The sequence below is a fragment of the Cupressus sempervirens genome, chromosome 2 (genome assembly GCF_028749045.1).
Source record: "Cupressus sempervirens isolate cs-2001-9-10 chromosome 2, ASM2874904v1, whole genome shotgun sequence".
Taxonomy (NCBI): Eukaryota; Viridiplantae; Streptophyta; class Pinopsida; order Cupressales; family Cupressaceae; genus Cupressus; species Cupressus sempervirens.
In genome coordinates, this window is record NC_143119.1 from 429,291,680 (window position 1) to 429,318,402 (window position 26,723).

At 35.3% G+C, this 26,723-nt stretch overlaps 1 protein-coding gene across 3 annotated transcripts; it reads left to right on the forward strand.

The window, feature by feature from the left end:
* The first annotated feature begins 8,007 nt into the window (after positions 1 to 8,007).
* Positions 8,008 to 26,522, forward strand: LOC149572922 (ubiquinone biosynthesis protein (Protein of unknown function, DUF547)). 3 transcript variants are annotated; one of them, XM_089814036.1, is made up of 14 exons: positions 8,008 to 8,394; positions 9,917 to 10,079; positions 10,206 to 10,443; positions 10,552 to 10,654; positions 10,883 to 10,966; positions 11,384 to 11,500; positions 11,714 to 11,908; positions 12,099 to 12,215; positions 12,468 to 12,976; positions 13,201 to 13,300; positions 13,867 to 13,926; positions 14,059 to 14,151; positions 14,246 to 14,365; positions 25,621 to 26,522. In XM_089814036.1, the coding sequence occupies exons 3-14, from the start codon at positions 10,370 to 10,372 to the stop codon at positions 25,930 to 25,932; spliced, it is 1,884 nt and encodes a 627-aa protein (XP_089670162.1). In that variant the 5' UTR covers positions 8,008 to 8,394; positions 9,917 to 10,079; positions 10,206 to 10,369; the 3' UTR covers positions 25,933 to 26,522. The 3 variants fall into 3 exon arrangements, with proteins under 3 accessions (XP_089670162.1, XP_089670163.1, XP_089670161.1); XM_089814037.1 differs by lacking the exon at positions 8,008 to 8,394 and having other exon boundaries at positions 9,094 to 10,079; XM_089814035.1 differs by lacking the exon at positions 8,008 to 8,394 and having other exon boundaries at positions 9,361 to 10,079; positions 10,549 to 10,654.
* Positions 26,523 to 26,723: the final 201 nt, after the last annotated feature.

Below are 26,723 nucleotides of genomic sequence, written 5' to 3' on the forward strand. Positions count from 1 at the left end.
TGTCCATCAGGCTCTTAATGTCAGTAATATCCATTTTGGTGGGTGTAGGATGTTCACTTTGGTTCCCATCATTATGCCTCGAGGCTTTTGAGATTATTTTTGACTCCAAGTTCATTTCTTTACTACTTTCCCCCTCATTCTTAGTCATTGAAATACTCCTACTTCCAGAGTACTCATATAGGTTAGAGCTAAAATCCCTCGTTTCCATGTTATCCTCATCATCTGCACTTTTCTCGGACTCCATAGCTTCCTCATATTTTTTCTTATTTTTCTCCCTCTTAATCTCTTTCTTTGTGAAAAGCTATTACTAAAACCCTCCTCAGTCTTAACCTTATTATTTTTAAGTTCCTTACCACTTATCTTTTGACGAGGCTCGCTACCCACCGATTTTTTCTTCTTCTCTGCTATAGGTGAAGATTTTATGGCATTATTTCTACAGTAATCCTCAATTAATAAAATAAAACCTTCATGGAGCATAGGTCTAGATTCCTTCTTCCTATGGGCTTGGACACTATGAAGCAGAGAGAACTTCAAATAAAAAGGGAATGATAACCTATCTTTATGGTAGAAATGGTTTGAAAACACAAAATAAAATTCATGCACACTTTTAGATTTTCCATCCAGAATGAAGTATTCACGAATGCAGGATAAGATGTCTTGCCAGATTACCTTGATTCGGTCCAGCTCATAGAAGTCCCCATTCTTCATAAGCCTTTTCTCCTTGACTTCATTTTTCAGAAATTTCTTGAATGTTGCATTCGATACATTTGTTTCTTTTCTGAATTTTAGCCCCCCTTTAGAAGATCAGTAATCTCCACAATAAATTCCTCAGTCAAATTCACTATTACCCCATGAAGAGTAACCCTTTCCCCTATCCAATTCTTGAAAAAATAATCAATGATATGGGGCTTGTAGCCATGTAACTTCTCGATGTACTTTGTCACTTTGCCCTTCTAGAGTATCTCCCACACCACAAATTTTGCCTTCCATTCCTTGCAAGTAGACAACTCTTGCTTCCTCAACTCTCCACCCATCGCGCAACCTACTCTGCAACTTTTCTGAAAAATGGTAACTTCAACTAAGAACAAGGTATGTTTAATCTCAAGAAAACTTTTTGCGCTTAAAACATGTCAAGTACTTTTGATGATGACACAATGGCACCTCCTAGAGATACACAAACGATTTGAAATAAAATCATCACTTGTCATTATAAATCACTCAATCTTATGTAATCTTTCCTTCAATAGCATTAGTTATATCATTATTAATAATTTCCATCAGGTCACTCTCCTTTTTGAGGACGCCAAGTCATCTTCGTGTCCTCATTGACAACTTTAGTTGCTATCTAGTTAGCCACTTTATTGCCTTCATGGAATATATGGGTTATAATTACTTTGTCAATTTTTTAAAATAAGATCTTTAATTTTCATAATGTTGTAATCAATACTCCATGTAGTCATTCTCTTGTTATTCAACATATTCACAATATTTAATGAATCCCCTTCCAGCCATAAATTCCTATATCTAGATTCCACTACCATCCTAATAGTATACAGAGTCATTGCAGCCTCAACATTATAATTAGTTGAGTGACCAATCGGAATAAAAAAAAACATCCACCACTCTACTATAATGGTCTCTCAGAACTCCACCACACCTCACTCTTTTAGGATTTTGTTTAACAGATCCATTAAAATTAGCTTTCAACCAATCCAAAGGAGGAGATCTCCATTTCACATGTTGTCTCTGGTCATCCTGTTTAGTATTAGTTCCTTTACCATTCATGGGATTTCTTATTTGAACTTCATCACTATTTTTATTCTGAGATCTAAAATTCTCTTTAATGGCTTTGATAATATTTTAACTCACAACCCACTCAGGAGTTTCTTTATTTTTGAAAATTCTATTGTTCCTTTCTTTCCAAATACCCTGACAAAGATGGGGAAGAGAAATCTTCTAGAGAAAACCAATTTCAACTCCTTAATAGGAAAAATCCAATTCTAAAAGTAGTCATCAATATTATGAGGCTAAACCCACCAAATATTCCAATATTGGAGGAGGGAACCCCAAACATTCTAGCTATATTTGTAGTTCATAAAAAGGTGATTCCTATCTTCCAAATCCATCTTACAAAGACAAAATCTATTCACTAAGAAAATACCTCTGTTTTGCAAATTATCTAGGGTTAAAATTTGAAGCATAGTCCAGAAGAAAATATTAATTTTAGGGATTAGATCCTTAATCCAAGCTCTATCCCACATGGGGGAGTTAACCTTATCCTTAGATCTAAACATAGAAGAGACCTTGAAAAAACCACTAGGTTCAATCCCCCACACCATTGAATCCTCTTGATTAGGATAAAGGCTACAAGCATTAAGAGAAATTTGAATGTTGGAGAAACTTTGATTAATCTCAGCAATATTAAACAACCAATGATTCTCCACAAAATTCCCAAATACCTATTTACATCTTTCTATAGAATTCATTTCAACAAAATCATCTACCAAAGGGTGATCCAAAAGCCACTCATCTTCCCAAAATCAGACTTTACATCCATTTCCAACTTTCCACTTACAACCTTTATTCAAAATATGTTTTGTGCCTCGAACAACTCCCAAATAGCAGAATATTTAGGGATAACTGGGTAGGATAGAAAGTCAGAAGTAGCAGGAACATTATAAAGGTACTTATGTTTCCAAATTGAGCTCCATTCTTTATCATCATGGTACACTCTCCAACCTTGTTTGGCCAACAAAGTTTTATTTATACTTCTAATAGATTTGATACCCAAACTTACTTCCTTCTTAGATTTACAAACCTTTTCCCAGGCTATTAGAGCCATTCTCTTTTTTTCCTCTGTTCCAAACCATAAGAAGTTCCTTTGAATTTTATCAATTGCATCTGCAAATTTAGCTAGAATCCTAAAAAGACTCAGAGCATGAGTTGGGAGGCTTTGAAGACAAGATTTAAGAAGAGTAACTTTACTTGCTTGACTCAACATATTATCTTTCCATCCAACTAATTTCTTATTGAATTTCTTAACTAGATCCTCCCAAAAAGTTTTACAAGGAATAAGCCCCAAAGGAAGGCCTAGATAGGTGCTCAACAATGAGCCTATAGAACACCCAAGTATATTAGCAAATTTTCCTTGTCTAAGAGTTGGAGTATTGATAAAAAAATAGAGAGCTCTTATCCCAATTTATCAACTTCCTAGAGATAGTTGAATAAAGATTCAAAGCCTTTTTTCAAACTTCTAGCCTCCCTAACATCAACTTTTCCTAAGAAAATGGTATCATCCACAAATTGTTCATGAGAGCAAATAAGGTGATGTGAAGTAGGTCTCACACCTTGATATAACCCTCTCAAAACCATCTTACCAATATACTTGCCAAGGCTATCAACCATAATAGTAAAGAGAATAGGAGAAATAAGATCTCCTTGTCTCAGCTCCCTAGAAGGAATAAAGATATCAAAAGAACTCCCCTTGACTAAAACAACCAGAGAAGAGGTAGAGACAAGCTAGAGAAGAAGAGGTTATTATCTTGTCAGCTATAAATTTTCAGTACTGCAACTCAAAGCATCTTGATTAGTTTTGTATAGTTATCTTTTAGATCTTGAAGCTCAATGTTTTAGATTTCTTTTGCACCTATTTGGAAGATCTGAAGTTACCAGTGTGAAGAGATATGTGGTTGAGAACTCAAACATGTTTAAAACTCTCAAAACCTAGGGTTTGTACTTAAAATGAGTTTTCCCTAGCATTCCATGGTCATAATTCAATATGCCTTCTTGGAATGCTAGGAATTCTTATATAGTTTATTTTTGTAATTGATTCTCTATTTTTTCAATGATGCCCTAGGCTGATTACTCGGTTGTGTTGAGCTAAGAAGAGAGAAAGATAAGTTGATTGTAATGAACAATGGATTGCAAGGTGGAATCTAAAGGTAGGTTGGGATTCCTCATACATGTGCAAACCCCGTTTAGGTGCCTAGACTTCATGATAATTGATATGGTGAAGGTTTATAGGTGTAGTTCACAAACTTGCATAAAAGTTGTTCAATAAGCCTACAAATTGCTCAATTTGGGTTTAGGGTCTTAAACATAAAACCCAAGTGTAATTCCTTGATATTGTATAGAGGTCCCAAATGGGTGTTGGAAACAAAACAATTTTTTGTTGGGGTTATTCAAATGGTAAGTAAGTTTAAGGTAAAATATTCGATAGACAAGGCTAATTAGATTAGGCCTACTAGGTCTTCCTACAGTGTCTTAAGCATAGAGTTAATCTGGATAGAACCCATTGAACCATTAATTAAATCGAATACAATCAATCTATTTAGGTGCCATGAAGGGCATTAGAACATTGAGATCCTAGTTGGTGGAGGAATTATGGTAGTAGTCATTTGGAAGGAGAAACTTGTTCGGTCAATAAAGTTGTGCAAGGTCTACAACCTAGTAGCAAGTGGATTGTCTGAATAGAACCTTGGGAAGGTTTAGACAAGTCTTTAATGGATCCTTGGGAAGGCTACTAGAGTAATAACTATCATATGGTTAGTATGACCTAATTGACTAGTTAAGCCTTGTTAAGATCAAACCACAAGTTCCTCTACATCACAACCCCATGTTCCTTATTTTATTATAAATTATAATTTTCAACATCACAATTAGTAAATTGGTTCATTTCAAATTTTTAAATATCCAAATTTATGTGACTCCTTAAATTAAATGTTTGACATTTCATTTGCCCAAACATTTCCAATTTTCAAAATGACATTCGTATTTTAATATTCAATCTAAGTTTCAAAAGTCAACCTTTTCCCCAAAAGTAAGGTCATAGTTGTCAATCTGGTTATTGGAAGGTGAAGAAAATCAAAAGAAACACGAGTCTTTGTCCCACAATTGCAAATGGAATACATAATCTGGTTCTTGAATTTCCTAGATTTACACTTCAAGACCAATCACCATTTACAAAGGCACATTGAATTCTTCAAAAATATTTTTTTAAAAAGTTTTGATAAAATAAAATATTAACTTATGATCTTAGTAATTGCAACACCACAAATTTAAAAGTTCAAGATTTATTTTTCTAGCATTATGCTTGTAAATATATTTTTCAAAATGAAATTACAAACTAAAAAATGAATAAATCAAATTGTATTCTAGATTGAAGTTCATTTTGAAATGTGGAAATATAATACGTTATGATATCCATTTAATGTAGACATGGTAGAGAGCTCATTGGTGCAGGAGCATGCCAGGGTTGTTAGCAATCCTGCATATTGGAGGGATTTGGCTTGGAGTTGTGGACTCAGTCACCAAAGGAGTGGTGCTTGGTCGTTATTGGGTTTAGTGTTGGTCGAGGTGCTCTGTCACTGAGGGGGCTCAATCATTAAAGGTTCTCAATGTATAATGTTGCTCGACATGGGTCATGTTACTCGACAATGCTCGTGGGAGCTCAATGATGCTTGTGGTTTTGCTGATGCTTGATGCTTGTGGTTCTTGTGGAATTGTTTGGATAATTCGGTACATTTATTGCACGAGGATTGGGATCGTGATGTGGATCGATCGTTGGAGTTTGTGTGGACCTATTTTGGTGTTGGTTAATTGATCTTGATGTATTTAATAAGTATTGTAAGCCTTTTAAGGCATTCAATATTTAATATCTATTAGAGGTTGACTTGTGCCTCAACATGTTTTTAATGTAAGGGTTTATTTAATTTGTAGCTTACTAGGCCGACTTGAGTTGGGTATAAGTAGGGGGTCTCGTGGAGTCTTTAGTGATATAATCATCTAGCTTGGAGAAGAGGATGTGGTAGAGGAGTGAACTTTGAGAAGGGCTAGTAGCCATGGCTTGGGAAACAAGGAGACTACTTGGTGGGCTTGCGAGCACAAGTTTAGATCTTCCTTGGAGGTTTCTACCAGAGTGTGGATTTGGACTAGCTAGTGTTTGGGTTAGATCTTGCGGGATCTTGCAAAACTGTTATTGTAATTGCTATTGTGTTTGGTCGTAATTGGGAAGGCCTTACAACCTGAAACATTTCATGTAAACAAATTTTATTTATTTATGAATCAAGTACTATGAATTGGTATCAAATCTTGTTTCTTGTGCTGTATTTCTGCTGTGTGGTTATTTGCTGGGGGTTAGGACATCTCCTTTGGGGATTCTCGTGCCTTGCATTACATCCCTCATACAATAAGCTCTATATTATAAAAAGAGAAATATTTCCATATTATAAAACTATACTTAAGAATTTAAAGATTTAGTTGACCTTCACATAAAAAGAAAATCACCCAAGTAAGCAGGGAAAGGATTTTCCCAAAAAGAAGGAATGAATGAAAATGAGCTATCATTTAAAAAACTCGTAGACCTTTATGGGCCTTTCATTTAAGTTCTCACTACTTGGCTAATTTACCAAAGGATATTGCAATTAGATATGTATGTTAGATATTTTTTCGTTTAATCTTTACTCCTGTATTAGACATTCTCTACATAAACTTGATAGTTCCACAAATTAAACCTTCAGAAAACATAAATATTTTTAATTCAATGTAAATATACTAAATGGTTGTTGGAAAGAGGTTAGAGATAAGAGATTTTCATCAAACTTGAACACTGAACAGAGCAAAGGAAACAAGAAAGGAAGAAAAAGCTAAATATTGTTAATAATGATTTTCTTCAAACTTGAAAACAAAATAAGAAAGAAAGAACCAAAAATTGTTTATACCTAATATCCATTAGTCTAACCTACAAGACTCAATAATAACATACAACCTCCCATTAGCAATGATGAAGTTTGTTGTTTTACCCATTCTTACTTCCTTAAAAAAATTACTTAAAGGTTTGTTTGGTTCGTGAAATTGTAGAAATTGAGTTTTCTACAAATCTCGATTTAGCCAAATCAAAGTTTTGCAAATCTTCATTGTTATTTTTTGAATTTTACTTAAGATGAGTGGAAAGATACATTTTTATGCGTAAGCTTGGAGTTGAAGGCAGACTCCCAAAAATAGATCAATCTAAGTTTTTTACACTCCTCAAAAAGCATAACCAAGTTTTTGTTGGGCCCATTTACCGTGTTGCACCAAAAGCCATGACTGTGAACATGGAACAACACATAATCAACCCCCTGTGGGCAGGGGAGCGCGTTGTATCACCCAACAATCTCTCCCTCGACGTGCATACCAGGTGCTTACGCGGGTCGGAAAGGCACCGGGGAGATTTGAACCCATGACCAGGCCAAAACTAGACTTTGATACCAGTTGTTGGGCCCACTTGCCGTTGCACCAAAAGCCATGACTGTTAGTGAACATGGAACACCACATAATTAACCACCTGTGGGCAGGGGAGCGCGTTGCATCACCCAACAGTTTTGATTTTCCATTCCTAATTGCTAGTCAAAAGTCTCATAATCTCATTTTGAGACAAAATTAGAAATCTTAATAATCTAATTCCATTTTACCAATTTTGAAACAAACTCAGACAATTTCAAATCCGAATTATGAAAAAACTAATTCCCCTCATCTTACACCAACCAAACCAACCCTAACTATCAACCTTCAAAATATCTTCAAAATTGATAGTAACATTGTCATATATTAAACACTCCATAGTAAAGCTGACACAAAACTGAAATTTGCCATGTTGCCTAACCTAACCTCCTCAAATGATAACTTAAATTATGAACTTTTGGAATGTCTTCATGACACAAACAAAACTGAGCGGTGTATGAAAGCAACAACGCAAAACTGCCCCAACAAATACATGTTTCCCTCACAAACTCCTACTTGTTAGGAAATTTGAAATGATAACCAGTCCACTCACAACAGTCGGAAGAACAAACAAACAACAGTTGGGATGAAGACACAGTTGGATTTGGGAAAGTGCAAAAGCAGCCGGATAAACAGAGTGATCTGAATGACAAGACAGAAGTTCTCTGTCCGGAAAAAGCATGGGCTTAAATATACGGTTTGATTTGATAACATATCATTAAATAGATCTTCTTTGACCTTCTCTCCATACAATATTTTTAATTTATTTATTTATCTACGGAGACAGAGACAGGAACAGGCACAGCCTATCCAAGATCAAAATTCTGATCGAAAAAATAAAGATGACCCACCTGAAAATGAAAACAGTTTTGACGTGGACAGAAAGTTGGGAAGGGCGAATGCAGGGCGTGATGAGGAGTGGGTGACAGGGGCTTCACATAAATGTTCTCACACGTCACATATGAGATCCTCATCCAACTCCTCCTAAATTCAAACCGGCTTAAATGCACCTAATCCCTGCATCGCCCTCTTCCATTCAGTTCGTTGTTAAATCCATCTGCCAAGGGATCCTGGATTCATTATGGATGTACAGCTGCAGTCAATGAACTGAATCAGCCTTCTCTTTCTGCTCAGGTAAGGATTTTTCCTCTCATCTCTATGTTTTTTAGTGCTTTATCACCAGTTGCAACAACAGTAGAGGAAAATGGAAGCATATTTGACTCGAAGTGCGTTCAGATTAGATATTTTACATATGAAGATGAATGCTTGCACTGTGTGTTCTCTTCTATATGTATGTATTTTTGCTCTTCAAAGTTTTACCGGTCGTCACGACAGTAGAGGTAAATGTGACATATTTGACTGAAAGTGCGTTCAGATTAGATATTTTACATCGGAAAACACATGTTTGAACAGTGCGTTTCTTTTCTATTTCTATAGATTTTTATTTTCTCTTTAAAGCTTTACCGGTACTCACACGTCTTGAGGTAAATGGATCATATTTGACTGTTAGTGACATCTTACATCGAAAAACAATGTTTGCACAATGCTTTTCTTTTCCATTTGCATATCTTTTTGCTTTTTAAAGCTTTGCCTGTAATCACACCAGTTCAGGCAAATGAAAACATATTTTACTGAAAATTCGTTCAGATTATACGTATTTTTGCTCTTTAAAGCTTCACCGGTAATCACACCGGTAGAGGTAAATGAAACATGTTCAACTAAAAGTGCGTTCGGATTAGCCATTTCATATGGGAAAACAAATGTTTGAACAGTGTGTTTATTTTCTATTTGCACATCTTTTTGCTCTTTAAAGCTTTACCGGTTATCACAAAGTAGAGGTAAATGGAACATTTTGACTGAAAGTGTGTTCGGATTAGCCATTTCAAATCAGAAAACAAATTTTTGCACAGTGCGGTCTTTACTTTTTTGCTTATCTTTTTTAAAAAAAAGCTTTACAAGTTACGACACCACTAGAGGTAAATGAATCATGCTTGACTGAAAGTGCGTTAAGATTAGCCGTTTTACCCAAATACATCAGAAGACAACAGTAATTTCTTTTCTTTTTGTAAATATTTGGAGTGACTCCGACTAAAGAGGCTTGTATAGATTGCCTAATTCGGAGAAGAATACGGTCTGGATATCTTGCTAGCATTTCAGGCTGTTGTGTTTATATTGTCTATCCAGACATCAAAATGCACATTTGACCGTATTTATTAAAAGAAATTGATTTTAATCCTTAACATCGGAAGACCGCCTGCAAAATAAGAGCATAATTTATGAATGGAGTTCATTTTGAATTCATTGCAAGAATGTGGAAACAGAATCCGCGTGGCTAGCTTTTCTGCAGAGATATCTGCGGAAACCGGGAAATACATATAAGTATGAATTGTTTAGTTCAATCTCTATACAAAAGCGTTTTTACATATTGGTTTGATAGAACCAGGAATGCATGTTGCCTTAAAAGAATCTAGTGTGGCCCTGGAAATGCCTAAAGTTGGAAGAACAGTGCAGCGCATTTTTCTAAGAGTTGTCCGTGAGACGATTCGCTTTACACCTGCCTGTGACTGTAAAAGAATTATTTTTGTGTGGTTTGGATAGAATGTGCAGCTTATTTGTTTATTTGATTATGTACGCAATGCTTTCGGCGAATCTTTAGAGCACCGACGAGAGAATAGAAGGGAGGAAGGCTTTATGCTATTAGCTTCAGTGAAATTTACCTGGTAGAGGAACCTGTGCAACCGGCCATGGCCCCACAAGGGACGACATCGGGAAAGCTCCCGGCACGTGGGAGTGAATCCTGCCGTCGCAATTTGTCTCGTGTACAGTTTTTTCCTTTTTCTTCATTTGATCTCTGTTTTTGCTGTGAATCTTTTGTAAAGATCGCAATAAAGAAGGTTTATGTTCGTAAAATATGACTATATTTTGGTTTTTGTGAACGCTTCTAGTTTGGTGTGATTGCAACGGACATGCTCCCGTTTCAATGAGAAGTGTTCAGTCGAGGAAGCGGTATGGATAGCTTTGCTTATGCGGGGAAAATTTCATGTCTGCAAAATTAGAGGAACTTTAGCTGCACTGAAGAGTAATTTATTCAAGGCCCAGTTCTTTGTAAATGCTCTGCAACAAAGCTGAAGTTTTTGAATCTGTGATGTACGGCTTGCCTGATACAGGGGCTATGGTGGATGGGTAAGAACTGAGAATCGGACTCCCTTTTATGTGTGGATTTGCGTTTCCCTTCTATTTGCTTTTCAGTGTTTGACAGTTTGCATCCCCCATTTCTGTTGTTGGTAGAAGCCTTGTTGGCAAGCATTCACAAAGACGACAAAGGAGATGTCATTTTGCGCACCAGTTGATTCCACGTGATGAATTCCAAAATGTAAAATCAATTGATTCAGAGGCAAGTGGCTAAAAAAATTATATAAGATGGGCTTTTTTAATTTTACATCATTCATAGCATTATCATCCATCTATTTCATTGAAGATGTAGCGAGGTTAAGGGGATGAAGAGTATGCAAAGCGCACTAGATAGTGAGCGTCTTTGCCGGAACACAGATATGCTTGTTTGTGGAAAAAATGGAGATTATTGATTTACAGAATTGTTTATATTTATTTTTAAATTATTCAGGTTAGTGAACCTGATGTTGAATTGAAGCGAAGCAAGGATAGAAGCCGTAGCATTCATTCGTACCGTCATCAACTTGAAGATGATGTTAGTTATTTCTCTTTCTTCCATTTGAAATTGGTTAATTCATTTGATTCTGAATTGTTGATTGTCTCTAACTATAGATCTAAAGATCCATAGTTTCTCTTTGTTTTCTTATAAAGTATCTGGAAAATTAAAAGAAATGAGTCAGTTCTATGAAGGTGAAATGATTGCCCACTGAAGTTAATATCAGTTTCAAAACCATGACTTCAACGTCTGTTCATCTCATTAGTCATTGCAATCCCCGATAGCTTCACACTCAAGCCTTGTTCATCGGCAAAGTATTTGTTTTACTATTTGCTCTCTGAGGATTCACCCTCATCAGCTTTTGGAATCAGCAATCTATTTCTTAATTTATTTTATTTCTTGATATCTTTCTGTTCATTGCTACACACGTACAAATAAAGTATTCTATGTACTCAGGTTCAGGGACTGCAGAAGCAACTGCAAGAAGAAATTGATTTACATGCCACACTGGAATCTGCCATTGCACAGAAGGGTGGAGCTTTGTCTTGTTTGCCTTGTGATCTACCGGTCGATGTATATTTTGTTTCTCTCACTTTTTTTGTTTCAATCTATTATTATAGCTAAGTGCAGAATTGGTTTGTTTCCTGTTTTTGTCTATGACCGAAGAAGAATTTGGAATGGTTGTTGCATTTATTGTTTGACACATTATGATTTATTGCAATGTTTTAATTTTGGTTATTCTTTTCCTATGGGTGGTAGTTTGATTTGGTTTTCTGTAACATGTAGGCTCAAGAATTACTGGCCAGTATTGCCCTGCTGGAAGTTACCATTTCAAAACTTGAGGAAGAAACTTTTGTCTTACACCTCCAATTAAGCCAGGAACGCAGTGAACGCCGGCTGGTAGAGTACAGGTTGAAGCAGTCATCATCATCATCATCGTCGTCAATTTCACCAACCTCTTCAGATGATTTGAAAAATAAGGTATCTTTGGCATTGCATCTTCCCTTGGTCATCCTTTACCCTATTACTGGTGATTTTGCTTTATATGTCTTTTGGTTTTTGGTTACATTTTTCTTAGTAGTGTTCTGTTGTTATTTCATAGTCAGTAAAACTGAATGCTCCTGAAGAGGATTTTGTAGATAAGTTATCCTCATACATCTATCTTTTGCAGCATCCATCTTCCTTGATCTGTTCAACAGATGATAATTTCTTATTACAACATTCATCCAACTATCATTCTTCTTTTGAGTCTTCAAGTTCAGAACCAAATCTAGGTGTGATCAAAGAGGTAAATACAAGATTTGTTTTCAATCACTTGATCTGATATTTGCAAGTAAATTTTGGGTAAATGTTTCCTGTTGATGCATTGGCACAACTGTCTTTGCAATATGCATTGTGGTTGAATTATAAGGTCTTCTCTGTGGAAAGAATCGCCATGTAATGATTTTTTTACACTCTGCGTTAAGATCAGAGATCAAGATTGCTGGATGCAGAAGTAGTAGACTTGAATTAAAATTTACTCTGTTATTTCCTTCTTCAGAAAACAGGAGACTCAAGGAGAGCACGGAAGAGTTTTTTGCGGAGTAATGGATTATGTAAATCTACAGTGCAACACACTAATCAAGAAGCAAGCAGTGAAGGGAAATGCATGAAAGACCTCTGGAAAAATCCAAACCATCTTTCTGAACAAATGGTCCGCTGTATGAAAGACATTTTTAGTCATCTCACAGACCCTGTAATCGTTTCTTCTAAGTTTTCATCTACTGCAAGAACTCATTCACCAAGATCTCCATTAGGAGATAATGCTGCTTCCTCTCTATCACCATTCTCAGAGTCATCATCTGTCTTGTCATTTGCTAAAAGTCCACCAGGGAACTTTCATATCAAGGAGGAAGTCTTGGGGACAGAGAACAGTTTTGATCCTTACAGCACCTATGGGAAGCTGAATTGGGCAGAAATTGGACGATATAGCTTAGCAATGGAGGTTTCATGGATGTCTGTGGGCAAACAACAACTTGAATATGCTGCGGGAGTTCTGCGCAAATTCAGGTTTCATCATATTTCCCGCTTTGTATTTGTTGACTTCCTTTCAATTATTAGTATTTAACTATTTGTTGAATGTCTCATTTAAATATGATATGCATCACTGACAGATAGAAGTTACTTTGTATATATTAGTAAACAGAATAAACAACTTGTTAAATTGCTGACTCATAATTGTTCTATGAGTTGATACAAACTGTATCTGATATTTTGATGATTTTGATATGCAGATTGTTAGTTGAACAATTAGCAAAAGTTGATCCTGGCTGCATGACTTACAACGAGAAACTTGCATTCTGGATCAATATCTACAATGCTTTGATGATGCATGTATGGCTAATATCAATAGTTTGCAAGTTTGTCCATTGATTTTTAAGTAGCAAATACATTGTATGTCAAGTTAGCAGTTTGCATATTTCATGATTGAACAGTTCTTATCTTTAAAAATTAAATTGAATTAAATGTCTCCTATGCTTCATATCCCCCCTTTTGTTTTAAGTCTCTTTATCTTTTATTGGTTGGTTTGGCTGAGGAGGTAGGGTAGTGTCTCTTGTAAGTACCCTGAACCTGGTTGTACTCAAAATCCTTGATCACATTTGTAGTTGATCTTGTGGTTGTTGGCATCGCAAAAGAAATCAGTAGTATATACGATATGATTTGAGAATAAATGCTTTTGAATATAAACATTTAAAAATTGCATTTTTATATGTTTGAAGCAAAAACCTGTTCATTGTTATCTATCTAAAATTTTCTGCAGTTGATCAGCTTATGGTTTATAAGTCTAGCATGTTGCAGGTTATATATCAAGTCTTTTAGTTTTCATAGGAAATTTAGAGTTCTATGAAACATTTGAAGAGCATTTCTTGATTGGTAAGATGGACTGATTTATTTTTCAGGCTTATCTTGCTTATGGAGTTCCAAGAAATGGGTTGAAGCTTTTCTCGCTCATGCAGAAGGTGAAACTATTAACTTACGTTTCTTGGTTGTCACAATATCAAGATTCTTGTAGGAACTACATGATTTTGTTTTGGTGAGAACTAGGCCATCTTGTCATGATAGTAACAATAAATCTTTGGCTTGATTTATAGGCAGCATACACTGTAGGGGGATATTCTTTCAATGCAGTGGACATTGAGCATGTAATATTGAAATTGAAATCTCCAATGCACCGCCCACAGATTGTAAGTGATTTTAATATTTATCATTATTTATCTGTAGATGATTCTTCATTGTTCTATACCGCATAGTATCTAATCATATAAAGCATCTATTCAGGCCTTTCTTTTGGCACTTAACAAGTCCAAAATCTCAGAAGAACATAGTAAATATGTAATTGAGCACTCGGAGCCACTTGTTATGTTTGCTCTGAGCTGTGGAGTTTATTCTTCTCCAGCGGTAAGAAGCTATTCTTATTATGTTTGTAAGAAAATAAAAGATACAAAGCAGTTTGAAGGTTTTGTTTTCTTATAATTATGTAAGTACCATAATGTGCCGGACGAAGTAGAACATGAAAGTATTTATACAGTCAATTCAAATTTTCTGTGCAAAATTGAACTAGGGAGTGATTTCAAGGCTCCAAAGTCTTGTAAAAAGTGAAGGGGGTTAAACTAAAAAAACAGAAATACATTATTGCAGCAATCTCTAAGTAGGAAGTGTATTAAAGTCTGCATGAGTTAAACTCCTCTTATTTGCACTTGGCATGACATAGGAACTGAAGTAAGGAAACATAAAGGAGACACTATTATAAGGCCACATTCTTACAATTTTAATAAACATAGGAAGTGAATTCAATCTTTGTGAGGGATAGTACTTATTAGTCTTATATACTGTATGGAAAGTTTCCCAAGATTTCCAAACTTCAGTGTTATTCAGTATTATTCCCTCGTCTCTTAGCAATTGTTGGAGTCCTTCGGCTTGTTTAACTACAAATATCTTTGATAGCAACAGCCCGGTGATTCAGAATTACTTATATAAGTAAGTCTGAAAAAAAAGTAACAAGATAGTATTCATTCAAATTTAATACATAAGAGAATATGTATTTATACACAGCCATCATTAAGATGATTTAAAGATTTGGAGATCAATTCATTATTTCTGTTGCAAGAAGTAAATAGTTGCAATCTATGAGCATATATTGTATTTCTGAAGTTATATTGCAGCATCCTATGTGAATGATATGAGATGATATTTTAGAACTCAGCGTTATAATTTAGATTTCATGCTATTTTCTTAACCAAAATTGAAATAATGTTCATTGAAAGAAAAATTAGCAGTTACATTGCCTTTCTAAAACATATTATTAATGGTTGATCAGTGATCACATTCTCCAATATTAAGTTCTTTTCTGGCTTGTATAATGTTCCCACACCAAGAAGAGGGCACCTGGTAAACCATCAGTAGTTACTAAAACTCAACCACTTTGTAACCGTTCGTGATGTAGCCATGCTCCTTGTAAAATGTACTGCATACAACTATACCATTGGTTTCGGTGACAAGATTCATTGGAGTGTCATACCAGAGGCATAGCTAGAGGAATATGTATTGTCATACATTTCTTTGTATAAATTAGACAAATTTTCATTTTCTATTATCTTTCCTATATGTCATTCTTAAATTGTTATTACTGACTCACTGCAATCATTACAAACTTTATACAACATATCTAGATTCTTTTAGTTTGAAGTTCTGTCCCTGGAGACACACTATGATCCAGATCAAAATTATTTTTGAGTCTGCTGTCATATTACCTTTCAGATTTTATGAAATGAAAGAGCAACCTTTTGATGGATTGCAAGAAATTCTTTCTTCCACTTCTGCTTCTAAAAACATGAGATCCTTGTGCATCTCCAGCTAGCACTATGGTATTTTGATGCGATGCATTTCTCTGGAGGCCTTCAGACATTAAAACTTATGGAAAAGTTATATCTGGTTAAACTTTAAGATCAACGGAAGAATCTTCTAAAACCGTGTAGCCTCATGAATTCCTTAAAAAAATGACAAGTCTTTTTCTTGTGTTGTTTGTCTTCTTAAGCTAACACAAAGTTGTACCAATTTTTAATTCTCTTTTTCTGCTCCTAAATGTCATCCAGTTATTGTGAGATATTGCTTGGGTGTAAAATGCCTTTTTCAGTTCTTGTCTGTCCTACAACCTTGTAAGCCATTAATATAAGCTAGTGGTGTCACTGTACCAGTGTTCAAAGTAATTATAATATAGATGTTGGTCTTCATGGAGATTGATAGACTCCATTCAATGGAAAATATTAATATGGAATGGACACAGTTACAAAATGGCTGGTTTCCCCTCTGGCTATATTAGGGAATGCTTACCAAGTGGAACTGCTGGCCTGTTTGAAAGATTGAGTCTCATTCAAAGTATATTGGAATTGTATATTTGCTAAAAAAGTCCATTTATTGAATGGAATTCCTGCAAAATATAGGAACATACAATGCTTCAGCCCTTGTTCAAATATTATATTGTCTTTTCTGAGGTCTATATATTGCTGCTTTTGTTTTCATCAACTACCACTCACAAAATTCATTTGTAGAAGGGAATTTATTTTGCATAGAAACACCCTAATTCCTAAAGTTATGTTGATCTTGAGGGCTAACTTCATGAAATAAAAGCCAATCTCTAATATTTGAAGCTGCGTTCTACAAAGACAAAGATTACATAACCTGGATGGTTTAGACAGAACCATCTTTCTCTTTCCCTAAGCTATATATCAAAACACCAATAAATATGCAAATTGAATCTTTGGTTTCTTCATTCGCAAGCAAGGTTTATATGGTCTATCTATTAATTCCAGTCATTCAGAAAGGAATTATGCCAAATCTAGTTCCAAGATATATTGAAGTTGTGACAACATAGATCCATATCCAATATTTGAAAGAGGGTGTATGGTGAGGAATTTTAGTTCTACCAGTAATTAAAGTGTTTGACATTATCCTCTCTACGTTTGTTTGTGATCATGAAAGTGATTGTTATCTGTCATGACCATGTTCTCTCTTAGCATTGGGCTGATTTCTTCCACTTAAAGATTTATCTCTTCCCATATTTTAGTTTTGTTTCCTCCTTGATAACTTTTCCATGATGTGCTATCTCACCATTTTTTGTAATGTCCCCTTTCTGAAATAGGATTATGTAATAATAATAGTAGATGGACAACTCTCACTCGACAAAAACTCGCCAAGCCCAAAAATATTCGGGGAAAATTCGGCCAGTGTTTAAAAAACTCGGTAACCTAAAGAACAGCTTAAAGTTAATTATACTTAAATGTTATTTTTGTATAAATCCTCCTGCCCTTGAGAAAAATGACTAAATCCTCCTACAAATAAGAAACGATCTTCAAAATTGGGATGCGGCATGCCTTCTGAAGGTAGGAATCTTTCAATGAGCTGCCATACGAAACATAATCCTAACAGTGGACAGATTTACCAAGATGCGTTGCAAGGGTCCATCAAGATGTCCATTATGTGAAAATGATTCTGAAACGGTTGAGCATTTGCTGTATTGTTGTCCATATGCTAGGAATAGCTGGCAATGGTTATGTCAGAAACATAACTGGCAAACAACATTTTCTGAAAATCTATCAAACCTGCTAAGTAGCTGGTCTATCAAACTGAACAGCCTATTGAAAATATCCCCCTCCATTCTCCTATGGGAATTATGGAAATAAAGAAACAAAAGGATATTCTGCAACGAAAAGATGGATCAAACATCCTTCCTAAACAATGTGGAGGCTAGTATCATAGAGGTAGCTAACAATAATCTCTAGAACATATATAAGGAGGAAGGGGCTTTTCCTGAATGGGATGCAGAGATGTGCAAGAACTGGTTCAACTTAATCAATCCACCAATGACTTATATAAAATCAAACCAACTAGCAAGGGCAAAATGCAAATGGTAACCTTCCCCAATAGGATGGGTAAAATTCAATTTTGAGGAGGCTTCTAGGGGTAACCCAGGTCCAGCTGGCTTATGGTGTATTATCTACTCAGATAAAGGTTCTTGTTTAATCAAATGTGCTAAGCCTCTAGGGATAATGTCTAATAATCTAGCGGAGCTAGAGGCTCCGATTGAAGGTTTAAATATCAGCAAAGAATTGGGCATTAATAAACTTGTTATAGAAGGTGACTCACAATTATCTTAAACACGTTAAGGAAAAGAAAACTCCTAATTGGATTCTCAACTCTAAACTTGAACATGCATTAATCATAGTTGATAAATTTGAGGAAATAATCATAAAACATACATACCAAGAAGCAAATAAAGAGGCAGGCAACCTTGCAAACAAAGGAGTAGATGGAGAGGAGCATTTGCTTAGATTTTCTAGCTGACAAACACATATCTAGATCCTATACAGTTTTAAATGACAATCAATAGCCATTATATTGTACAACTAGCCAAATTGGATAAAATACTTAAGGTATAAAAATAAATAATATAATTACAACTAGGTTGGATATAAAATAATTGATTAAGATAGATGAACAAGACCAAGATACTAATTTTCTTAATTTACTAACTAGACTAAATATATCATCGTAGGGTAGAAAGCATTTATAGGAATAATCATGAGAATTTCAAATTAAGAGAACTAATTAGTAAGAGTAGTATAGTCTCATAATAATAATGGGGCTATTAGTTATAGTGCAACTTAAATAACCCGAATAAGAGGACAAAGTAAATTTTACAACACTTTATCATTTAGATATAGATCATAGGGAGCATCCCCTTAGAAACAATATAAAGGTTAATTGATTGTCTTTTATCATCCTAGTAATACACATTAATCGTTAAGATAAATTATTTATACTCAATTTAGATAAAATAATAAATATTCATTGATTATTACTAACAACGATCTTGGTCAAAGAGGTGAGTGTGTGCACAGGATAAATAAAGCTGGCAATACCTGGAAATCAAAGTAGTAAGAAGAATAATCCTTATAATCTCACTATTTATGTAAATAGAGGAATGTCCCTATTTTTTTTTTATCTTTAATGGATGGAAGTCCTCAAGCAAGATTGGACGTTTCTTGACTCCATTCTTTTCTACCAATGCTCGCTTGAATAGAGGTCATGTATAAATTTTATTAACTAATAATAAAAATCTTGGCCTTGGCCTTTTACAGATAAAAAAAAGTACTGAGCTTCAAAAGTGACATTTATTTTTATTTTTAGATATTGAAAGCAATGTTGGTGAGAACTTTTGGCAAGTTTTTCTAAAAACTCAGCTGCCTATTTCTACGAGTCTGAGAAAATCGGTGATTTTTTCATCTATGATAATAATAATAAATAATAATACTAAAATATAAAAAGAATATAAATTAAATTAAAATTAAAGTATAAAAGAATTAAATTAATAAATGGTCAAAAGTTATGAAATGAAAAGATGCGACTTCCTCAGAAATACAGATATAAAAGGGAGAAGGGAATTTCGTTTGGAAGGGGGCAAGTAGAAAAAAAGAGAGAAGGGAGCATGGGAGCTAAGGAAGGATTAATGGAAGAAGATTGGATTGTGAAGAATTGATGAAGGGTTGTAACTCTTTTGAAGGACATAAATGATGAAGCATTGTGAATCTTCCATCAAATGACATGAGGGATGAAGGGTTATGACTCTCTTGAAATGTTGTACCAAGGAAAGGTTGGGACTCTCCCATCATGAAGATATAAATAGGAGAGGAGGTCATTTGTTGATTGAATGGAAGAGGGGATCATCATAAGGAAGGTAATCATAGTAAGTTTTGTTCTGAGATATAAGACAGTTCTAATCTGCATAAAGGGAGCATAGGAATTAAGGATGGATAAATGGAAGAGGAAGAGAAATGAAGTAACTTCCAAAGGGGCAGTAATGATGAAGAGATATGAACCTTTTGAAGGGTGGTAATTGTGAAAAGGTGTGACCATTGCGAGGGGCAAATATTGCGAAGAGATGCGACTCTTCCTCACATTGAAAAAAAATTAAGAGAAGGTGGTTTAGTTTGAGGAGGGCACCCAAGGGAGATAACGTTGTGGAATATTATATCATTCTCAAAGGTCGAAATGGAAAGTGGTGACTCAACTCTTATGAAATGTAGTGACCTTTTAACCAATAATGTTTTAATGTATAGAGGAGAAATCATTCCAAGCATTCAAGGGTCATTTATCTATCATCACTCACCAATACATCAAATCAGCATGCACTCAATCATCACTCCCAAGTCTATGGGTTCTACATTCATTTAATTATCATTCAGTAAAATATCAAACCATCAAATTGAAAGGAAGTCATTCTGTCATTCATTAAACATCAATTGATAATCAAGAAAACAGACCTGCAATCAATTCAATCAGTCTATATTAATCATTCAATCATCGAAAGTTGAAGACATAATAAGGGAAGAGCAGATTATAAACTTGGATCTGCGATCTGGGTATGAATATTGTGTCACATATAGTGCATTGAAAATCTATTTATGAATATTTTTTATTGAGTTATATAGGTGCAGCTCTGAATTATGATATTATGTGGTTGTTCATATACTGATGCATGGACAGACATGCAATCTGCATAATTCTGATTTGACATATATTGCATTACCGATTTGGGAATATTTTATCATAAGCTTTGTTGTGTCAAGTATTATATGTACTTTCTGACTGCTGTAATCACTCATGGTAGGGAAAAGAAGGGGATTGCAGACCGGTGGAAATGGTGATGAAGTCACTTTCTAAGCACGCCACCTCATGGTATTTGAGTAAGAAGTCCCATGGGGCCAAAGGGGGATAAGGGGACTGCCTTTGGGCTTAGGAAGGAGGGACTATCAGGACACCCCGTTGTTATTGTTCCTCATAACCACTATCATGGAGGATAAATGCATGGAGATGCTCAATAATTTGTGGTAAGACAGTAACAAGACTGAGGGAAACAGTCATAGGGCACTAAACTAGGTGTGCCACCCCATATGGATGGCACGGGGCACATGAGGTCAAGAGGGATGATATATCTTCTCTTGGGCCTTGGGTAGGGGGTCGCTAGGACACTTTATCAAGTCATCCTACTTTATCACTTCTATGGTTGAGACATCTTAAATCTGACTCTGCTTATCTATTGGTTTGATCTGCATTTCTAATATATGTTTATTTCTAACTCAATAATGACTAATTATGAATTATGTTAATAAATGATTCCTAAGTTGTTTGCAGGATCTCAATCAAAGCAAAAGGTATCTCTTCACCATACTTGCTATGAAGAAAAAAAATATAATCCAGGGGAAATTTGGGTACTCATAATTTGGGGACATTACATGTTCAATTCATCTCGTCTCAACACATTAATATATCCTGCCACTTTTCCTCAATCTCCTTCATGTTTACCTGACCTTGGTGTGTGTGGAACTCTTTTATGTGCAGCCCCCTTTGTTTCAAATCTCACAATTTCTTCAGCAATTCAAGCTTATAATCAACAAAAAAAAAATCTTCAACTTGTTAACCAAGAGATCTCAATAGGTGATTTCTTCTTTACCCTTTCTATTTCTTGTATTCTGAACTTACTTCCACCATAGAGTTGCTTAAACTTTCAGGTTGGTCTATAAGACAAATTTACTCTTCTTGGGTTGGTTATTAGTTGCCATATGCCATGGTAACCTCCGTACTACACAAAGCCCTTCTTTCTATATCCATAATCTCTTGATGCATTATAATGCTTGCCTTCTTCTAATTCTAGCATCACAGATAGATAACCAATTATGACTGTTCATGTTTCAGAAGCACACTATATTTCCAAATCTGTCATATTATGGTGATGGAGACATTCCAAACTCATTAGAATAAATTTTCATTATTCCACATGATAACTGGTTTGCATGTTTTATGCCCATATATTTTGAAAGCCTAACCTTGATTTTGTCAACTGCTTAAATTATTGGAATGTGTTATTTCCACATCCGATTCTATGATATTCTGTGTAGTATTATAATTGTGTTGATAACCATAAATTCATGTCATCCTCTCAATTCTGTGTTGTTTCTATTCTGTGTACTTTGTTATATCATGCCAAAACAATTTTTTTAATCATCCTCTCTATTTTATTGTTGGATTGGTACTGCTAATGTCTTCCTCTCTATTTCATGTTTGGTTGGGGGATTTTCTCTTCTAAAGACATTATTTCTGTAATTTTCATTGGATTGGCTCTACTGATGTCATCCTCTGTCTTCTGTGTTGGATTGCCTCTACTAATCCGAGCATACCCAGATGCTTCCCTCAAATATAGGCCTCTGTTCTGCATATTAATCCGGCACAACTCATATATCTAGTTCAATGATAAACAATGTTTTCTTCAATTTTGATCCTTCTCTGGTGGTTGAGAGATGCACTTTATACCACGGTTCTTTCTAGTACTTTCTCTGCTGTCTGCTTGCTAAGTTTTTTCTTTTTGCAAGAATAAAATTATTTTTTAACATGTAGCAAATTGTATTATTTATTATTATTTTGGGTAAGACATTTTCATTTTCAATGTTTCTTTTACATATTATGTTAGAGAAACACATACATCTACTCAAAGGGTAAATGATATTTGATTCAATTTAGACTCCTATTTGATGATTGAGAGGTGCCCTTTGTAGTAGGGTCCTTTCTTGTATTTTCTCTGCTGTCTGCTTCCTATGTGCATTGCATTGGTACTAGCCCAAATTTGCAGGTTTTATATTTGTAGGGTTGCCCTAGGTCCTTGTTTTGTCCATCATTGAAAACTGATCTGAGATCTTTTTCAATAGGCCCCTTTTGCACTGTATTGTGTTTATATCCCTTTCAATTCTCACCATGTGTCAAGTTCCAAAAATTTCAAGTTTGAGGGCTTGAGGATCAATATGCTTGTCCATACAGAGCTTTGGAACTCCATTACAATTGTGTAGTTTTTGCAAATTGCTCGAACACCTCTGCTTTGTGCTGGCATTATTCAACTGAACCTTGGACTCTTTGTGAGGTGGTGCTTCTTTTATAAGTTGCTCTCTAACCTTCTGCTTCCTACCACCTTCATTGAAGGTTGACATTCTGAATTTTTATGCAACCACGCAGTTTTTGCAAATTGAATTTTGACCTCTAGATTTCACACCTTTTCCCTGTGCTATTTCTAACACCTAATGTAAATTACAATTTGCTTCCCATCCTCCCATCTCCACTTCTCTCCTGTGCATGCAAATTGCATTTCAACCTCCACATTTTTTTGGCTGTCTTGTACAACTCAAAACTTCAGACCTTTCCCATAGTTTTCCAAAAATTGCAAACTATGCCCCCTCTTTGTGGTTTCTTCTAGGCACTAGTTCTGTAGACTTTGGTGCCCCATATGCGATTTGCAAATGCCAATTGTATTTTTGCTGTTTGAATTGAAGTCATCATCTTCCTCTAGGCATGTACAAGAGCCCCATTAATGTTTTTATATGGGCTTAATTGGACTTGGAAAGACTGTCAAATGCCTGATGGTATGTGTGGTTCACAGGGGTGCATGGTTCATGTACAAAGCATATGTTTGTTGATGCAATAGATGCAGACTTAAGTGCAAAGCAGTGTGAACATGATGCAAAAACTATGGGTGACCTTCAAACTTGCAGAACATTCATTTGATGCCCTTGGTTGCTGGAGATGGATTATAATGCATTTACGTGTAAAATGTTGAAAAAGATTGTTGGTTGATTTTTGAGCCATTCATGTAGGAGTGACCTAATATGCATTCTAAGGCATCAAATGATGCAATTTATGTTGTGATAGGAGCTCAAATTGTCTAGTTTGAGTCATGGAAATGTATAATTCAAACAAGATGATTGTATGATTAACATCTCCAGGATCAGTATGTGTATTTAAAGAAAATTTCACTAGTTATGCTACGAAGTAGTCTTAACCACATTTACTGGCTTTTGTTTTCAGCTTGTAGGACAACAGTAACACTATAAAGGGTTGCAAATCTTTTGTAACTTTCTTTTGCTCATTTTAAATGCAATATATTTGATTGATAGTGTATCTTTGAAGTAATCATGTGGGATCCTTGATCTCTCAGATCAGCATGCATATGTAGGTCTTGGTCAATTTGTGGTTCACAATAAAGCTGTCAACCTCTCTTGTAGGTATTGATCTATTACCCAGTAGAGTATTCACCGGTCTTGATGGTGGCATTACAGAAAACAACCAACATTTAAACTTATTTTGCTTTTCATGCCCATTCCATGAACTCTAGGAACAACTCCCTTGGTCCATCAGAGCCTGAAGTAAAAGAAGAGTTTACATACTCTTATGCAATGGCCCAAGTTGCCCTTTGCCTGATCATATGTGCTGCCTTATTCCCAAGTTAACCTTCCTGAAGCTTGGATTAGGATGAGTACACATACCCACACCCCTAGGATGTTTACCCACATACCCAAGTAACATGTACATGTATGTACCCAAGTGGAGAGCATCATAGCTAAGGACCTTGATTAAGATTTCTGATTTTTGTTTTTGTTTTTAGTTTGCATATCAGCTGCTTGTTTATCAAGCTTAATTCAATACTTAATCAGTTTGAAACTTTGATACAATACTGATTAACAGATAGTGATAAAGTTTATCATTTGCAATATGTCATTGTTATATGATTTATGATCTTACTTATGTTTAAAGTCTGCCTTCTCTGTTATGCATCTAAACATTTTGCATTGAAACTGAAAACAATGCATTACATCTGCAAACTTTATCACTGTTCTTGTTTTGGAAAACCAATGTTATTACTCATTTTCAGATTTTCTATAAATATTAAATCATGTTTAAAAGAAATTAACGTATCCAAGTACCCCCGTCCCCTATTAGCCACACCCGTACCCTAAGTACCCAAGTACCCCCATCCCTGTACAACCTTGATTAGGTGTCATTAGGGATTTGAGAGCAGGCAATTCTCAGATCCAACACATTGAGATTGAGAGATGCACTTTATTACCAGGGTTCATTCTTGTATATTATCAGCTGTCTGCTTGCTACATGAATTCACGCAAGAATTTTTTTCCAATACATAGTGAATTGTATTAATTTATAATTATCATCTTGGATAAAATGTTTTCCTTCAAGGCTGGGATAGGGGAGTCTGTGGAGGTTTGCGTGAAAGTTTGATCCTCAAACCCACCTAAGAGAATCTCTTTTGTAGTAGTCACCTCCGAATTGAACCCAGCCTCACCAACACTCAGTCCCAGCTGCAGCGGAACTGAACTAGATTGAATGCAGTCCTAACTGCACACAGCCAGAATTAACTTGTGGACGGCTCTCTCTGAACACAGTTTTCTCACCTGTGGGCATTACTTTCTTTTAATTTCTGGAGCTTTGGCATTCCATTTTGTGAAATAAAAATAATGTGCTAAAATCTAAACTCTTGTTACTTTTAAAATCCCTTATGCTTATCCTATCTGACTTAAAGTTTTGTATGATTTCTAACTCTATTAGAATGAATGCAATAACATATTGCATGTGTGGCCATGTACCCTAGCAATAGAGTTTATATGACTAAACTTCCCAATGGAATTGCTAAATTCCTGGAGCTCTGCTCATCTTTTTGCATCTTATTTATATCTTTTTTTAATGTATTGTCAATGTTATCAGAGGTGATAAATTTGTTTTCTTCCATCTCTCACACTGCATTGTCATCTTGATTACAGGTGAGAGTATTCACAGCAGAAAGAGTTCATGAAGAACTACAAGACGCATTATATGATTATGTGCGAGCTTCTGTTGGCATAAATGCGAAGGGGAAGTTACTTGTGCCAAAGCTGCTGCATAGTTTTACAAAGGGGATGATTGAAGAGAATGAACTAGTAGACTGGATATGCCAGTTCCTTCTTCCATCACAGGCAGCTGTGGTGCAAGATTGCATTATACAAAGAAAATGGCTTCTTGGCTCTCGCAATTTTGCTGTCATACCATTTGACTTAAGATTCCGCTACCTATTCTTGCCTGAAAACAGGACTTGAGATGTACTCATAGACCTTCTGTTTGTTGTTTTCTGCTCAGCTTTCTTCAAAGTGTTGATCCTTCGGCATCAAATATTTACGAAGTGGTGATTAAGAGTACCAAAAATCTCAATCTCATCTTTTGACTTCTTGTCATTCTTCAGCAAGTTGGAGATAACACTTATGCCACAAGAAGCAATAATGAAACAACAGGGACAATAGCTTCTTGCTGCCCGTTCAAAAGCACCACATAATTGCTGCTAAGGGTTATATGTATATCTTAAGATGTGGCTGTTTGTACAAATTATGTATCTCTGTAGTTTATGTCTGCAGATGTTTGTGTAATTCTCTGTACTTCGTTCTTTTCGAGAGCCCCTTCTCGCAAGCAGTATACCACCATGTATACGTAGGTATGTACATACAAATGAAAATATATCAGATCATTTTTATTCCTCTGGACATTTAGAAGTTACTGCACATCCAGAAGGGGTCTACAATTTTATTAATAAATCCAGTCTACGTTGGTTGCCATTAATAACTTATTATGATTATTAATGGCCACCAATTATATGTTATATTTCAAATTTCAAAGATGGATCTATTCGTGGCAATGGCTTTCATTGTTTGTGGTAATGAACGACCTATCCTAAAATCAGACTAAGCAAAAATTATTATTTCCATTATTAGTATACAGAGATTGAATAGCTTTTACAGTATTAAAAAGGGTTTTTAACAGTACACAGGAACGGGAATGAGAGGAATGTTCCTGGAATAAACGTGTGCTTTTTAGTCCTGTCTATATAGGCTGAGAC